At 45.3% G+C, this 15,270-nt stretch overlaps 1 protein-coding gene across 3 annotated transcripts in view; it reads left to right on the forward strand.

Annotated features, from left to right (window-relative positions):
• Fanci (FA complementation group I) overlaps nucleotides 1-15,270 on the forward strand; it is a 55,507-nt gene that overhangs the window by 39,916 nt on the left and 321 nt on the right. For 2 of the 3 annotated variants that reach the window (XM_021647040.2, XM_060367397.1), the window contains 18 exons: nucleotides 770-871; nucleotides 1,549-1,722; nucleotides 1,796-1,917; nucleotides 2,530-2,694; nucleotides 3,866-4,045; nucleotides 4,388-4,554; nucleotides 5,894-5,973; nucleotides 6,767-6,883; nucleotides 8,294-8,345; nucleotides 8,479-8,606; nucleotides 8,696-8,764; nucleotides 8,922-9,030; nucleotides 9,167-9,354; nucleotides 10,002-10,055; nucleotides 10,138-10,197; nucleotides 13,833-13,895; nucleotides 14,512-14,607; nucleotides 14,742-14,858. In XM_021647040.2, coding sequence (XP_021502715.1) covers nucleotides 770-871; nucleotides 1,549-1,722; nucleotides 1,796-1,917; nucleotides 2,530-2,694; nucleotides 3,866-4,045; nucleotides 4,388-4,554; nucleotides 5,894-5,973; nucleotides 6,767-6,883; nucleotides 8,294-8,345; nucleotides 8,479-8,606; nucleotides 8,696-8,764; nucleotides 8,922-9,030; nucleotides 9,167-9,354; nucleotides 10,002-10,055; nucleotides 10,138-10,197; nucleotides 13,833-13,895; nucleotides 14,512-14,607; nucleotides 14,742-14,858 — 2,043 coding nt within the window. Of the gene's footprint in view, nucleotides 1-769; nucleotides 872-1,548; nucleotides 1,723-1,795; nucleotides 1,918-2,529; nucleotides 2,695-3,865; nucleotides 4,046-4,387; nucleotides 4,555-5,893; nucleotides 5,974-6,766; nucleotides 6,884-8,293; nucleotides 8,346-8,478; nucleotides 8,607-8,695; nucleotides 8,765-8,921; nucleotides 9,031-9,166; nucleotides 9,355-9,945; nucleotides 10,056-10,137; nucleotides 10,198-13,832; nucleotides 13,896-14,511; nucleotides 14,608-14,741; nucleotides 14,859-15,270 lie in introns of those variants that run through there. The other variant, XR_009585592.1, reaches the window with a different exon arrangement.

Here is a 15,270-nt window from a genome sequence, read left to right on the forward strand (position 1 = left end):
AGGATTAACCTATTAAAATCTGTACCCCTAGAGAAACTAATCAAGAGGGAGGACTCTTGCTAAAATGCTCAATTCCTTTCCAGAAAGGCAAAGAGTACGGACATCAGAAGAAGGAGAAAAGAGGGAACAAGTCAGGAGCCTGACACAGAGGACCTCTGAAAGGCTCTGCCCTGCAGACTATCAATGCAGATGCTGAGGCTATGGGCAACCTTTGGGCAAAGTGCAGGGAATCTTAGGAAAGAAGTGGGAAACAGTAAGATCTGGAGAGGACAGGAACTCCACAAGGAGAGCAACAGAACCAAAAAATCTGAGCAGAGGGGTCTTTCCTGAGATTGATACTCCAACCAAGGACTGTGCATGGAGATAACCTAAGACCCCTGCACAGATGTAGTCCATGGCAGTTCAGTATCCAAGTGGGTTCCATTGTAATAGGAACAGGGACTGTCTCTGACATGAACTGATTGGCCTGCTCTTTAATTACCTCCCCTTGAGGGGGAAGCAGCATTACCAGGCCACAGAAGAAGACAATGCAGCCAGTCCTGATGAGACCTTATTGACTAGGATCAGAAGGAAGGAAAAGAAGACCTCCCCTATCAGTGGACTTAGAGAGGGGCATGCATGCAGAGGGTGGAGGAAGGGAGGGATTGGGACAGGAGGAGGGAGGGAACCACAGGGAGAATACAAAGTGAATAAAGTGTAATTAATAAAAAAAAAAAACAAACTCAAGAAGCATTCATGAGTCATGATTTTTCTGTCTCACTATACACAGTTAAAACAGTACTATGAGCCAGAACCCGATCTGCTACCTCCTCTGAAACTAGGAGCTTGTGTTTTGACCCAAGGAAGTCAGACCTTCCTACAAGAGCCGCTGGTAAGACTCGTTGGCCCCTGCAGCCTCTGTCTCACTGTCAGCGGTGAGCTACAGACAGTCCTGCTCTCCTTGGTTATGTGATGATGGAAGTAGAGACGCATGCAGCAATCGGTAAAGCTGCTTCCTTAGTCTGCAGGGAGTGCGTGGCTTCAGTTAAGTTACAGTGTGCCCTCTGATGTGCTTTAGAGGAACTAGGACAAGCCTCTGTCTTTACCTCGCTTCAGAAAGGTGAGAAGGGATGGCAGAAAGTGAGAGGGCCACAAGTGACTTAGAATTCCAGGAGAGGAACAGGAAAAGGTTGAGTGGTCCCATCTGATCTTCATTAGTGTAGCTTCAGTGCCAGGAGATGTTCCAAACTTCAATCTAAGGTGTTTGTGTCCCAAAGATTCCCACAGCATAAACCCCCATCTTTAGAATCGCTTTCAGGGCTTGGGAACTAGAGGCCATTTAACTTCATAATGGAGTCTACCGATGTTAGTGTCATACCAGGGGAACACATGTGGAGCTTCATGTGTTAGTATGAAGTGTTAGTACTTGGGAAGGCTTAGGAAAGGCCTCTGTTAGCTCAGTCACTTTTCCAGCTTTGTTAATTCAGATAGAGCTGCCGTGCGGTACCAGCAGATAACATGAACTTTATAACAGTTTCATGGGCTATCAGGGTTTACTTTCTTCTACAGGATCATCTACTCTCTTGCATTCAGCATTGCTTAGCCTGGTATAAGAACAAAGTGATCCCCCTGCAACAGGGAGATGAAGGAGAAGAAGAGGAGGAATTGTACCATGAGCTGGATGACATGTTGGAGTCTATTACTGTCAGAATGATTAAGAGTGAGCTAGAAGACTTTGAGCTGGTAATTGCTACGTCCTCAGAAATCGGGACTGATGGAGGCTTTAGTAGCATGTTAATTTGTGCTTGTCTTTTAGGATAAATCAGCAGATTTTTCTCAGAGCAGTGATGTCGGCATCAAGAATAATATCTGTGCATGCCTCATAATGGGAGTGTGTGAAGTTCTAATAGAATATAATTTCTCCATAAGTAATTTCAGGTAAGCATATCAGGGACCCTTCATATAGTTTTATTGTTTGCTTGTTTACTCTCACGATAAACACACAAAGACCAAAGATTATATTATGTCTTTTTCTCTTTCTTTGGGTTTTTTGAGACAGGGTCTCCTTACATAACCCTGGCTGGCCTAGAACTCTCCATGTAGACCAGGGTGGCCTCGAACTCATGGAGATCTGCCTGCCTCTGTCTCCCATGTGCTGGGATTAAAGGCAAGTGCCACCACACCCAGCAGATACTATCTCTTAATAATTCCAAACTATGTTCTTTCCACCAAGCTATTAATTTTGTCTCTGGGCAAGCTTTCATTTATTCATAGTTCCCAGATCCTGAATTCAGATACTACTGACTAATGTAAAAACTATTAGTGGTAGTACGGGGTTTCCTTGGTCTTCTTTAACTGGAAAAAATGAGGGGGGGAAAAAAGCTCACAGAGGTTGCTGTGACTTGGGGGTGCCATGTTAAAGAGGGGCCATTATCTCGCAATGCTGTATCTGGAACAGGACATTTGAAGACACATTGTAATCTCCTTACTGTCTGTGAAACCAAGCCACAAGGTACTGATGCTTGTCTTTGCTCTCTGTCCTGTTCGTAGCAAGAGTAAGTCTGAGGAGATCCTGAGCCTGTTTATGTGTTACAAGAAGTTCTCTGACATGCTAAGTGAAAAAGCTGGTAAAGGCAAAACTAAAATGGCCAGTAAGACCAGTGATAGTCTTTTGTCCATGAAATTCGTGTCTGATCTTCTCACTGCTCTTTTCAGGTAAGATTCTACCTGTGTCAAGTTCAGTAAAGAGGATGTGTGCCCAATCTCCCTATGTTGCCCAGCTTGCATTCACAATTCTTGCCATATTATATACAGTAGAAAATAAGTTAGAAGGTTTTAGTTTTCTTAACATGAAAGATGCATAACCCAAAGTAGGCATTTTATTTTATTTTTAAAGATTTATTTATTTATTACTTATGCAGTGTGTGTTAGCATGTACACCTGCACGCCAGAAGAGGGAACCAGATTTCATGTTTAGATGGTTGTGAGCCACCATGTGGTTGCTGGGAATTGAACTCAGGACCTTTGGGAAGAGCAATCAGTGCTCTTATCCTCTGAGCCATTTCTCCAGCACCCCAAAGTAGGCATTTTAAAGAGGGAGGTGGTACCTCAACATTATTATTATTGCTGTTGTTGTTTGAGACAGGGTTTCTCTGTGTAACAGAACCCTGGCTATTCTGGAACTCTCTTTGTAAACCAGGCTGGTCTCAAACTCAAAGAGATCCGCCAGCCTCTGCCTCCTGAGGGCTGGGATTAAAGGTGTGTGTCACCACACCTGACTGTACCTCAGAATTATTAAAGCAAATGAGAAGCCGTGGACTAATGAATAAGAGGGATGAATTCTAGTGGTGCTGTAATAAAATCTTAAGGTTTGTACACAGAGGCTAAAAGGGAAAGAAAGGGGAAAACTGAACTAAATAACAAAGGGACACTCAAAATCTAAACGACCAAGACCCATGCTTGGTCATCACAGTGTGAGGGATTAATGGGGACAGGGTGGATCTGAGGCCACAACATACAGAATAAGCAAGAGCAGCCCTGGCAATGACTCGGGCTTATGCTGTCTCCGTTCAGAGCCTGCTGTGAGCTGCTGTTCTGAAATCTCTGGAAAGCCTAATTCCAGACCCTGGCAGCAGGAGGGAACTCTTTTTTTCCCCCTTTGTGTGTAGCACTGGGGATTGAACACAAGCCTCGAGTGTGATAGACAGGCACTCAGCACTCAGCTGTATCCCCATCCCCTTTTTCCTTTTTATTCTGGACAGGGTCATGTCCAGTTGCCCACTCAGGCCTTGTACTTGCAGTCCTCGTGATTCAACCTCCCAGTCACTGGGGTGACGGACCACACCACAGGCTCAGCTCCTTCCTTCCCTCCTTTACCTCTTTCTAGAGATAGCATCCAGAGTCACGAAGAGAGCCTGTCTGTCCTGCGCTCCAGCAGCGAGTTTATGCACTATGCAGTGACCGTGGCTCTGCAGAAGGTACAGCAACTAATACGAAGAGGGCATGTGAGTGGTCCTGATGGCCAGAACCCAGACAAGGTCTTTCAGCATCTCTGTGACATAACTCGGTAAGCCACCCTCACCTCAAACTGTTTGCCAGCTTGTGTGTTGTGCATTCCCCGAGAGGAAGTTGAGGACAGGACTGTGGGCATGTGTAAGGAGTGCAAGCATAGTTTCTTGTAGGAAGTCTGGATTCTTTGTCTCATAAAGTCTTAACCAGTAGCTGCTCGTAAACCAAGGGAGGAGAGTTGACTATCAGGTAGGTATAGAAACACCTTAATTGCAGAACAGTTTCACATGTGCGAATGTCTAAAACCCCACAGGACCTTTGTTTACATAGGATAAAGTTTACTATGTATAGATTGACATCAACAGTCTGTGTTGACAAAAAAACCTTTCCCGCACTTTAGGGTCTTGCTATGGAGATACACGTCAATCCCCACCTCGGTGGAAGAGTCGGGGAAGAAAGAGAAAGGGAAGAGCATCTCGCTGCTGTGCCTGGAGTGTTTGCAGAAGACATTCAGTGCAGTACAGCAGTTCTATCAGCCCAAGACCCAGCAATTTCTCAGGGCTCTGGGTAAGTGTGACGGTGTCCTAAATGCCTCGCTCTGGGCTTCTCTCTCACCAGAGCCCTTAAATCTATTTGTTCAGCTCCTGGAGGACACCTGAAGAAAGCCCTAATGCTGCTAAGAAGTGACGTCTAGTGGATTCAGGATTGGCACTTACCACTTGGCATTTAACCATAAGTAGTGACTGGAAGAGGAATACAGCATTAAGAAAGGGAAATTTAAAGCTAGGCATGGTGGCACACTCCTTCAAGCCCAGCACTCGGGAGTCAGAGCCAGGTGAATCTCTGTGAGTCTGAGGCTAGCCTGGTCTACAGAGTGAGTTCTAGGGCAGCCAGGATTACATAATAGAAAGACCCTGTCTCAACCCCTCAAAAAAAGAAAGTGAAAATTAGAAATATATTTATATCAGCCTCCAGACCTTTTGTTTGTTTGTTTGTTGTTGTTGTTGTTGTTTTGGCTTTCTAAAATTTTAGCTATTCCCAGATATGATGGCTCAGACCTGTAATCTGAATACTTGGGAAACCGAGTCAGGATTACAAAGCTCATAGCCCAGGTACTCACTATGTACCAAGGACCCGGGCTATGAGCCCTTGTCTCAAACTATAATTTTAAGTATTAGTTGAGGTGTAGTAGTACATGCATATAAAAGCAGCATTCAAGGCAAGAAGAGTGCCACAAATTTGAGGCCAAACTGGTCTACATAGCAATTTTTAGAGTAGTAAAGGTTACAAAGTGAGACCCTACAACATTTTTTTTTAATTAAAAGTTGAAACAAAAAGTTCCCGGGCCTGGAGAGATGGTTCAATAGTTACGAACACTTGCTCTTTCAGAGAACCTGGGTTTGGTTCCCAGCACTTTCATGGTGCCTCACAACCACCTATAATTCCAGTTCCAGTGAGATCTGATGCCCTTCACTGCCATGTGATCACTGGATGCCTGTGCACAGACATACATGCAGGCTAAACACCATACACATGAAATAAAAATAAAGGAAAAGGGTCCTTAAGTTAAAAGGGCTGAGACTCCAGTTTAGCGGTAGAGTGCTTGCCTAGCATGGATGAGGACCTGGGTTCAGTCCTTAGTACCAATGAGGGTGTGTGTGCTGGGCTGGGAGGTCGCTAAACAAAAACCAGATATGGTGGTGCAGGCCTGTTATCCTAGCATTCAGGAAGCTGAGACAGGAGGATTGCAGCTTCGGGGCTACACGGGAAGTTCAAAGCTGGGTTGGGTTATTTAGTTTGACCTTGTCTCAAAGAAAAGAAAAAAAAAAAAAAAAAAAAAAAAAACCCAGAACAACAATAACAAAACAGTCATTTTGAAAGAAGGTAAGCTTGTTTCCATTTGCAGATGTCATGAGCACAGAAGAGGGAGAAGAAGCAGGTGTCACTGTCACTCAAAGAGCTTCCTTCCAGACCCGGCAGTTTCAGGTGAGAATACTTGGGAGGCGGCTGCGTTAAACTTCCTGATCCTTGCAAAATGCAGCCCGGAGTCAGACAGGAAGTGGCACAGCTCTCCTGTGAAAGATGATATTTTTGGAAGGAGCCCAGTGAGGATCCAACAGGCAGAGCTCATGGCCTCTTTGAGAATCATCGCTTCAGGTGATATAAAGAGGAAGCCAGTGATTCCAGTGCTTGAGGCAGACTTTGGGGTTTTGATTGTGTGGTATAATTTGGCCTTGTCTATCAGATACAAGGACTGGAAGTTTCTCACCAGTAATTGTCAGACCATCAGCATGTTCCATTTACAAGGATTTCTTCAACAAATAATGGTTAGAATGCCTTCCATGTCCCAGGACCTGTTGCTGGAGCACTTAGAACAGGAAGAGAAAGAAGGACTATAGTCAGGAAGACTGCCGACCGGCTACTCAAGTTAGACTGATTCCCCCAGGGCACAGGTGTCATGGGAACTGAGTGTGGGGCACGGTCCAACCCTGAGGTCAGTGGCTGAGCTGCCGCTCCCAGAGGAGAACCAGCAGAAACTGCAGTTTGTTCGTCACACGTATCACAAGGAGTGAGATGGGAAACCTTGTTTTCAAGAGAATTCTGCAGTTCAGAGCTGAAACTGAAAACTGCTCTTCGGTGCAGGGTTTTTCAGATTTTATCCTCCTGGAATTACATAGCTTTGAATTTGTTCTGTCCCAGCCATGAGGCTTTTTGGCCAGATGTCTCTTCTCTGATACGAACATGTCTACCCATCTGTGTCCATCCATTCCCTCCACAGAGGTCCTTGTTGAATTTGCTTAGCAGTGAAGAGGAGGATTTTAACAGTAAAGAGGCCCTCCTGCTCATCACGATTCTCTCCACCTTGTCCAGGCTGCTGGAGCCCAGCTCCCCTCAGGTAAAGGCACTACCTGTTCAGTCTCATCTTGCATGCCTCAGAAGACAAGAATTGTTTCATCAGAAGAGCATCTGTTTCGGGCTGGGATGTAGCTAGTTGGTAGGACCATTGCTCACCACGTACAAGGCCCTGCAGGTCTTTCTCTGGTGGCCCCAGCCTTTCCGTCACGGTTTTTCTCCAGTGCTTGTGCTTCTTGATGCTTTTGCCTTTTCTGAAATGACAAAGCTTAAATCATAACAGTAGCTGAAGTTCAGCAATTGGGTGTCAGAGGGGGGGAAAAAAAAGAAGTTTGAGGAGAATTTAACAATTAATAAGTCAGGGCTGGAGAGATGGTTAAGAGCACTGGCTGCTCTTCCAGAGGTCCTGAGTTCAATGCACAGAAACCACATGGTGGCTCATAACCATCTATAATGAGATCTGGTGCCCTCTCTGGCGTGCAGGCAGAACATTGTATACATAATAAATAAATAGATCTTAAAAAAACCAAAACAATTGATAAGTCAGAGAGTGTGACCACTGTTGTGCTTATTTTTAAATTCTGTTTTATTTGGGGTATTTATGCCTTTAACCTCCCTTCCACAAACCTTTTAACCCTAGGTAAGAGAGAAGGTTAGTGGGGAGAGGGGCCGCAGACCCCTTTACTTCTGGCTGTTTAGGGTTGATGGGTTCTTTTGGGGCTACACCAATCTCTGTCAACAGCAAACATAGCATTCGGTTTCCTCCAAGTCACTATGTTGAAATGTTTCTCTCCGTCTATTTCCTCCAAGCTGTCTCTGTTCTCTCCAAACTGCCACCGCACCTTCTCCTTCTGGGCAGGGCGAGCGCGTGTATGTGTGCATGTGTGTATGTTTGTGTCTATTTCTTCCTCCTTCCTCCTCCCCCATTTCCCTTCTGTGTCTTGTGTCTTTATGGCCAGGATCTTATTCTACTCCTCTCTGTCAGCCAAATGGCCTTTAAAATATCTGAAGTACATGGGATATACAGCTATACAGCCCCAGACCACCATGGTGGTAGCAGAGGAAGCTCCGAGGTGGGAATTCAGATCCAGGTCTCAGCACATGTAGTCCTTCATGACACATACATTGAGTAGTCAGCCATGTACCATGAGAAGTGTCGGTACTTCTCATCATCTGGACTCATTTTTATGCTGTTCTTACATAACCAATTAAGTCCAGGCACAGATTTTAGTAGGTTAGGCTTAGAAAGGTCTAAGAATCTTCTGCTCTGGCAAAACATTTTTCTTTTCCTTTTTTTTTAAAGACAGCGTCTGACTTTGTATCCCTGACTAGCCTACAACCCACTATGTAGATCAGGCTGGTCTCCAACTCACAGAGTTCTACCTGCGTCTGCCTCCCAAGTGCCACCACACCCCGCCCCTTTTTCTTTACCAACTGAACATCTTTTGTTTAGTTTGTGCAGATGTTATCCTGGACGTCTAAGATTTGCAAGGAATATAGCCTGGGTGAGTTTCCTGCCTCCCTTCCTGAAGGCTTTATACCGAACCACCATCACCAAAGTCTGTTAGGGAGGGGTTCCCTCTACACTCTGACCAGAGTGGCCGATCTGCTGAAGCTCTCCTTCCTTCCGCCTCCTAGAGGATGCGTCGTTTTGCAAGAGTTTGATGACCCTGTTCTTCAGCCTGCACGTCTTATACAAGAGTCCTGTCACCCTGCTTCGTGACTTGGCCCAGGATATCCATGGGCAGCTGGGAGACATAGACCAGGTAGCACAGCAGATACAGTGCATCCTATGTGGGGAGTGAGGGCGAGGGAATGGCCTGCCAGTCTTAGCCTTCCCTCTCCCCCTTTCCAGGATGTGGAGATAGAGAAAACAGACCACTTTGCAATGGTGAACTTGAGGACGGCTGCCCCCACTGTCTGTGTAAGCGTTGATGTAATAGCGTGTGGGAAATAGCCCTTGCCATTCCTTCCATCCAGTTCCATCTCCAGGGTCTGTTGTGGCTTCTGTCCTCCGGCCTGTAAGGTCCCCATAGAAGCGATTGCCCCAGCACTGTGAACACATCCTTTTCTTTTCACAGTTACTTGTTCTGAGTCAGGCTGAGAAAGTCCTCGAAGAAGTGGACTGGTTAATCACCAAGATTAAGTGTTCAGTGAACCAAGAAACCCCGTCAGATGAAATGACTCCAGGTAACGCCAGCAGAGTCCACCAGAACATAAGTGGGAACCGTTGCGTGAAGGTGGAGCCCTTGAAAGCGTGTTCTGGGTGGTTTGTTTTCATTCACTAGAAAATAAGACTGAATGCATCAATTTCATTTCTCTTCAGACGGTGCCTCTTCTCAAGCAATTCCATCAACTCTTCACATTGAGAAAGCCATCATCATGCAACTGGGAACCCTGGTTACATTCTTCCATGAACTCGTGCAGACAGCCCTCCCTTCGGGCAGCTGTGTAGACACCTTATTGAAGGATCTGTCCAAAATATACAGCACCCTAACAGCATTTGTCAAATATGTGAGTGTTTTGGAAGGTAATCGGGTCCCACTCCACCTTCTGCTCCCACTGGCCAGGTGAACACGGCTCTCACCACATCATCAACACAGTTTTGTTTTCATTTCATCAGTAGTTAGTAGGATTCTCCACAGGGGGAAATGCTCATTGGCATAATCTAAGTTGGCTTGGCTTGGCTCGCGTTATCTCACCTCTGACTGAGAATGAAAAGCTCGTCCTGCACATACACATCTCTGGGCCTCAGTGAATTCAGAAAGTGACGGGTACTAGGAAGTTTATGTGCTGTAAGTGATCTAGACTAAGCACTCAGGCACAGATAACACATGCCGTGTTGATCGTCTCTGCCACGTGCATCTCCGGTTGCCTGCTGCGGCAGCTGGGCTACCGTGGTGGAGACCCCGGGAACCTGTCCCTTTTACTGCCTCCTTAAATGGCGCTTAGGAGGATAGACTATCTCCTAGAGGCAAGGACTCCATCTGAGCTGGTTGGACACAGACCTGGTGTTGCCTGTTTTCTGGGAAGCTGATGTACTCAGAAGAGAAGGGAAGGGAGGCTGTGCTTTGCTTTGCAATGGATGTTCCTTTTCCTCTGTAGTAGGAGCAGTAAGACATGCCACGGCTGATGGATAAATGTAGGAATTTTCTTGTTAGTATCTCCAGGTGTGTCAGAACTTCAAAGGCATTCCGAACACTGTGGAGAAGCTGGTAAGTTGGAACCAGCTTCCCTAAGGATGGGGGTGGGATTTTGTTGCTTCAGTTGCAGTCATTTCTTTCTCCTTTGCTGCAGGTGAAGCTGTCCGGCTCACATCTGACCCCTGTGTGTTACTCTTTCATTTCTTATGTACAAGTAAGTGATTTAGAGACAGTGCCAAAATAGTTTTCAAGAAAGTAATTAATGGAGAGCTGGAGACGTGAGTTAGTGGGACCCAAGTTAGGTTCCCAGCACCCACATCAGGTGGCTCACAACTGCCTATAACTCTGGCTCCAGGAGATTCAGTTTCTGACTTCTTTGGGAGAGGGAATATGAGAATATTTAAAATAACTCTAAAAAATCAATCGCTAAAAAAGAAAAAGGCTGGGGAAGGGGGGTGTGGTGGGGGGGTGGCGTACACCTTTAATCTCAGTGCTTGGGAGGCTGAGGCAGGTGAATCTCTGCAAAGCCTGCATGGTTTACAGAGTTAGTTCCAGAACAGCAAAGGCTACACAGAGAAACCCTGTCTCATAAACACACATACACAAAAATAAATAAAAAGAGCTGTGTTGCATATCCCAGGAGCTGCTTGGGTACCTAGGCTGAGTATAGGCCAGAGGTGTCATAGGCTGGGTCTTCCGGAGGCATTTTCTCAATTAAGGTTGGTTCCCTCCTTTAAAATAACTCTTAATTTGTGTGTCAAGGTGACGTAAGACTAGTCAGCCCAACTAAGAACTGATTTCAGAGATAGGAAGCATTTGATATGTTTGTGTTTGGAATACAGAAGCAACAGGGCAGCCTTGGTTCATTTCTGGGTGCCTGTAAGTCCATGCATTAGGCCTCTGTTCAGTGTAAGCAAGAGCAACCAACACATGGGAGGGCTGGGTCAGGTGCCAGAGTTTCGAGAGTACAGAGGCACTTCAAAGAGGTGAAGGATAGGGGCTTGTTGGATCGTTTATCCAGACCCTTTTTCAAATTATAGATTCTCAGGAATTGGAGATCTTTTTATTTTATTTTATTTATACAAGTGTTTGCCTGCATGTATAGTTTAGCCCAGGCTGCCTTGAACTCCTGATCTTTGCTTCTATCTCTCTGAGGATTATAGTTTACTGTCATGCCCAGCTTTGACACTCTGGACACGCTAATTACTCCTGATCTTTTTCTCTCCTAAATGCTTGCAGACATGCCTTCTTAAACTTTAGATTTCATATATTCTCATGTGGATGCCATTCTTTTAAATCTGTTCTATCATCTCTGCAGGATCTCTCTGACTCTGCTCCTTAACTGAGGTTTTGTTTTTTAATTCCTCCTATCTTTTCAGTTTTGCTTTTGAGACGGTCTTCCTGTGTGATGCAGGCTGGCATTGAACTTGAGATCCACCTTCCTCAGATCAAATTCTGGGATTATAAGCATGCTGTCATACTGAGGTCCTCTCATGCTGTCATACTGAGGTCCTTTTGAGACAGGGTCTTCCTTTGTAGCCGTAGGAACTCACCAAAAGCCTTGGCTGTCCTAGAAATCAGCTTGTAGACCAGTCTGGCCTCAAGCTCACAAATTCCACCCTCCTCTGCCTCCTGAGTGCTAAGATTAAGTGTGTGCCACCATGCCCATCATATCACTCTTATACAGTGTCCTGTAGATGGAGAAAGCCTCCAAAAGGGGATCATAGGAAAACTACTCACAAGTTCCATGTCTTAAGAGAAGCATGTTGGTTTACTGTTATTTTTAAGGTTCTGAAATGGTGTGTTCAATACTGCTAAAAAACATTTAAAGCAGCAGCATTATTCAGCAGAATAGTGTTACAGAATATAGCTTGAGAAATACTTCTGCCGGACCTTTTTTGCTACAGTCCAAGTCTTATTTTAGAATAACTACCACTTAGAGAGCCCTTCTTACCTCTTGGCATCCACTGTATGCATCAGCTTTTGTTGAGGACAGACAGCTAGGAAAAGCCAGACTGAAACTTGACCTTAGCTAGTTTGATTCTACAGCAGGGGTCAGGAATCTTCTGTAATACAAGATAAAATAGTGAATATTTTAGGCATTGTGGGCTCTCATGCCCACTCAGCTCTTCCGATGTAAAAAGCAGCCGGAGTACATAAATGTACATGGCTCTGTTCCCTTTTGAAATGTTATTCCAAATAGATAGTGGACGAGATCCGTCCCGGGGTTCATGCAAGGTTTGCCAGGCCCCTGCTCTAGAGTCACTCTCTATTGGTGGTTGATATTTTCCTCCATACAAAGATACATTTCATGTACACTTTACCTTAGACCTTTATGGGAAGCGGTAAAAAGCAGTGCTGCAAAACCCTGAACATTCTGCCCAGAACTATGCGTACCTTTGCTTTTCCTGCTCTAAGTCTTGGTCTTATTTTAGCCGTGGATATGGACAGTGCGCAGGTTTACTTGTGGACTTTCAACAGGGTTATAAACCTTGGATATAACCTGAGAAGATAGGTCATGTCCCACATGGCTGCTTTCCTTCCTCCCCTTCCTTAATAGGGGCCTCATCCTGTTTTCATGATTTTAACTTTCTCTTAACATTACCTCCAAAACATTCCAGGGCATAGCAGGAGTATGCCTGTCTCTTGTATAGCTTCACTAGTATAGTTTCTCTGTGCTCCTGATCCTTTGCTGGAAGGCTAAAAAGGAGGCCTCCCTTTTAAGATGGAAGCATCGTGTTTCATTCACTTGTGTGGTTTTTCCCATCTCTTCTCACTTTTCTTTTGCCATTAGTATTTTGTTGCCATTGTTTCAGAAAGAGCTTTAGACTATGTAGCTCCCTCTGACTGGAACTCATTATTTGTTCTAGAGCAGGTCCTGCCTCTTCCCTTCAGTGTCTAGGCACCTCGTCATCCAGATGCTGGACCCAAAGGAATGAAGCTCAGCCTGGCGGGTGGGTTAGCATGATCCCAGTCCAACAGTGAATATGGGGGTGGGGTGGTTCCAGCTTTTTCAGTGACACAGCTCTTCCAGTAATTCAGCTTTCTTTATGTGGGGGTTGGGAAATAAGGGGAATGAGTAGGGTTTTTCTGTTGAGTTTACTTCATTGGCTGGGGCTGAGGTTTTGGGAAGGCTTCATTTGCATGGAGAGGAATTCCAGGTGCTAGTTGGACTTGTCCTTTTAAGGAAACCTGAAACTGGCCATCAGGCTACGTGACTGCCTCAAGGGTGGGAGAGGGGGGAGGGGGGTCACAAGACGACTACGTGCACCAGAACAGGCAGAGTTATCCTTACTGCTGCCAGCATCAACCTCACTCTTGGGCTAGGCTGGTTTTCCCAGTCACGCAGGTTGAATGGTTCAACCGAACCCCACAATTATGTAGAACAGACTGGCCTCAAAATCACAGGGATCCACCTGCCTCTACCTCTTGAGTGCTGGGATTAAAGGTGTGCACCTGCACTACTTCATCCTTTCTGTCCAGCTTTACACACTAATGTACAACTCAGGTTGTAGATTAGTGTCCCTGTGACCCTCTGCACGCTCCCCAAGCATGGTAACTGCATTGTGCAGATCACCTCTAAGCAGACTGTAGGTAGAACTATTCGTGGCCATTCGTGGCCTTTTAGTCAGCCGCCCGGCAGAAAAAAAGCCTGATCCTCCTGCTACCTTGAAAGTGTCCATTTTAACTGTTGATGTGTGTACCAGCTTAATAATGCTGCCCTCAAATTCCAAATGGTACCTCTGAGAGATACATACCCCAAGGGCTATAACGCATCACAATTTTCCTGCTTCCCAGATACAGCTTGAGGTCTAGAGGAATCTTAATGAGACAGTGTTTCTGTTTTAGAATAAAAGGAATAACATCCCAAAGTGCCAAGAAAAGGAGAAGGCTGCGGCTGGCACAATCATGGTGAGCATCTTCTCTGGCCGTTCGGAGTCACAGGTCCTTAGTTGTTGGAGACTGCAACTGTTTTTAGGAAAAGCAAGAGCCTAAAAGGTGTTCTGTAAAGGATCTAAGAACTGGTAAATTCAGGAAAAGGAGGAAGTTACCATATTATTTTAGAAAATATGGCTATAACAATTCCTTTGAGAATAGGCCTAGGTAGAGGATGGTCCTCCCCACACTGTTTACTATTAAATAAAACTAATGCCCAGAGACCAGCTAAATAAGTTATAGTATATATCAAACAGGAGAACACTGGGCAGATGGTCTCTAAGTGTGCAGCTAGAAAGCTGCTTCCAAGGTATTCTAAAAGTGTAGTAGTAGTATGTATCTGTAATCCTGGAACTCAGAGGAAGCCCAAGGATGAAGAGTGGAAGGCCAGCCTGAGTGACATGGGCAAACAGTCTATAGTATCCGCATTTGAGGGACTAATCCCAGCAATGCAAAGTCATATGCCTATCAGAAAAAGGAAATACAGCAAGTGCCTGAGTGGGTTTCTTCTAATAAGCTCAAGAGACACTACAGAAAAACTTAGAAGCTACTGAACCTGAAATGTTGTCTCATATCCTCCTCTCACCCTTAGGCTAAAGTTCTTCGTGAAACCAAGCCAATCCCTAACCTCGTCTTTGCCATTGAACAGTATGAAAAATTTCTTATCCAGCTCTCTAAAAAGTCCAAGGTAAAAAATAGTCCCTTTTACTCTAGGAAGGGGTCTGGCAAGCAGACAGTGTTCGCCGTTTCTGACCTGACAGAACCAAAGTCTTCCATGTACACTGAGCGCTGTCGCCCTGCTTACAAGCCTGTCCATCCCAGGTAAACCTGATGCAGCACATGAAGCTAAGTACTTCTCGGGACTTCAAGATCAAAGGCAACATCCTGGACATGGTTCTTCGAGAGGACGAGGAAGACGATGACGAAGAGAATGAAGAGGTCAGTGCCTACCCTCTGCATGTTTTTGGTACTATTTCTAGGTAAAGGCACAGACAAACTGCCCTGTCCTGGGGTCCTGTTTTTTACAGCATTCTGGCTGGCTTTTACACCCTCCCTCAGGGTAGGCCCATTTTGAATTTCTCATTATCTGAGCCCACTGTTCCCTTGCCTTGGACAGGGTTTTCATCCTGGGTTTGTTGAAGTTAGAAATAACCTCAGTAGCCTAGACCTGCTCAGAATTAGTTTATGCAAAATAACGTGGGTGTGTGGCTTATCAGAAATTTTGATCATTTCTTTTAGATTATCATGCTCTAGGCCTTAATGTGTATCTCTCCCAGCTCTTTGTCTCCTTGCATTTGAGCTCAGAAAGGTCATATGTGGCATTGGTGATTCATCTTGCCCTAGTATTTAA

The sequence above is a fragment of the Meriones unguiculatus genome, chromosome 14 (assembly GCF_030254825.1).
Source record: "Meriones unguiculatus strain TT.TT164.6M chromosome 14, Bangor_MerUng_6.1, whole genome shotgun sequence".
In the NCBI taxonomy this organism is placed as follows: domain Eukaryota; kingdom Metazoa; phylum Chordata; class Mammalia; order Rodentia; family Muridae; genus Meriones; species Meriones unguiculatus.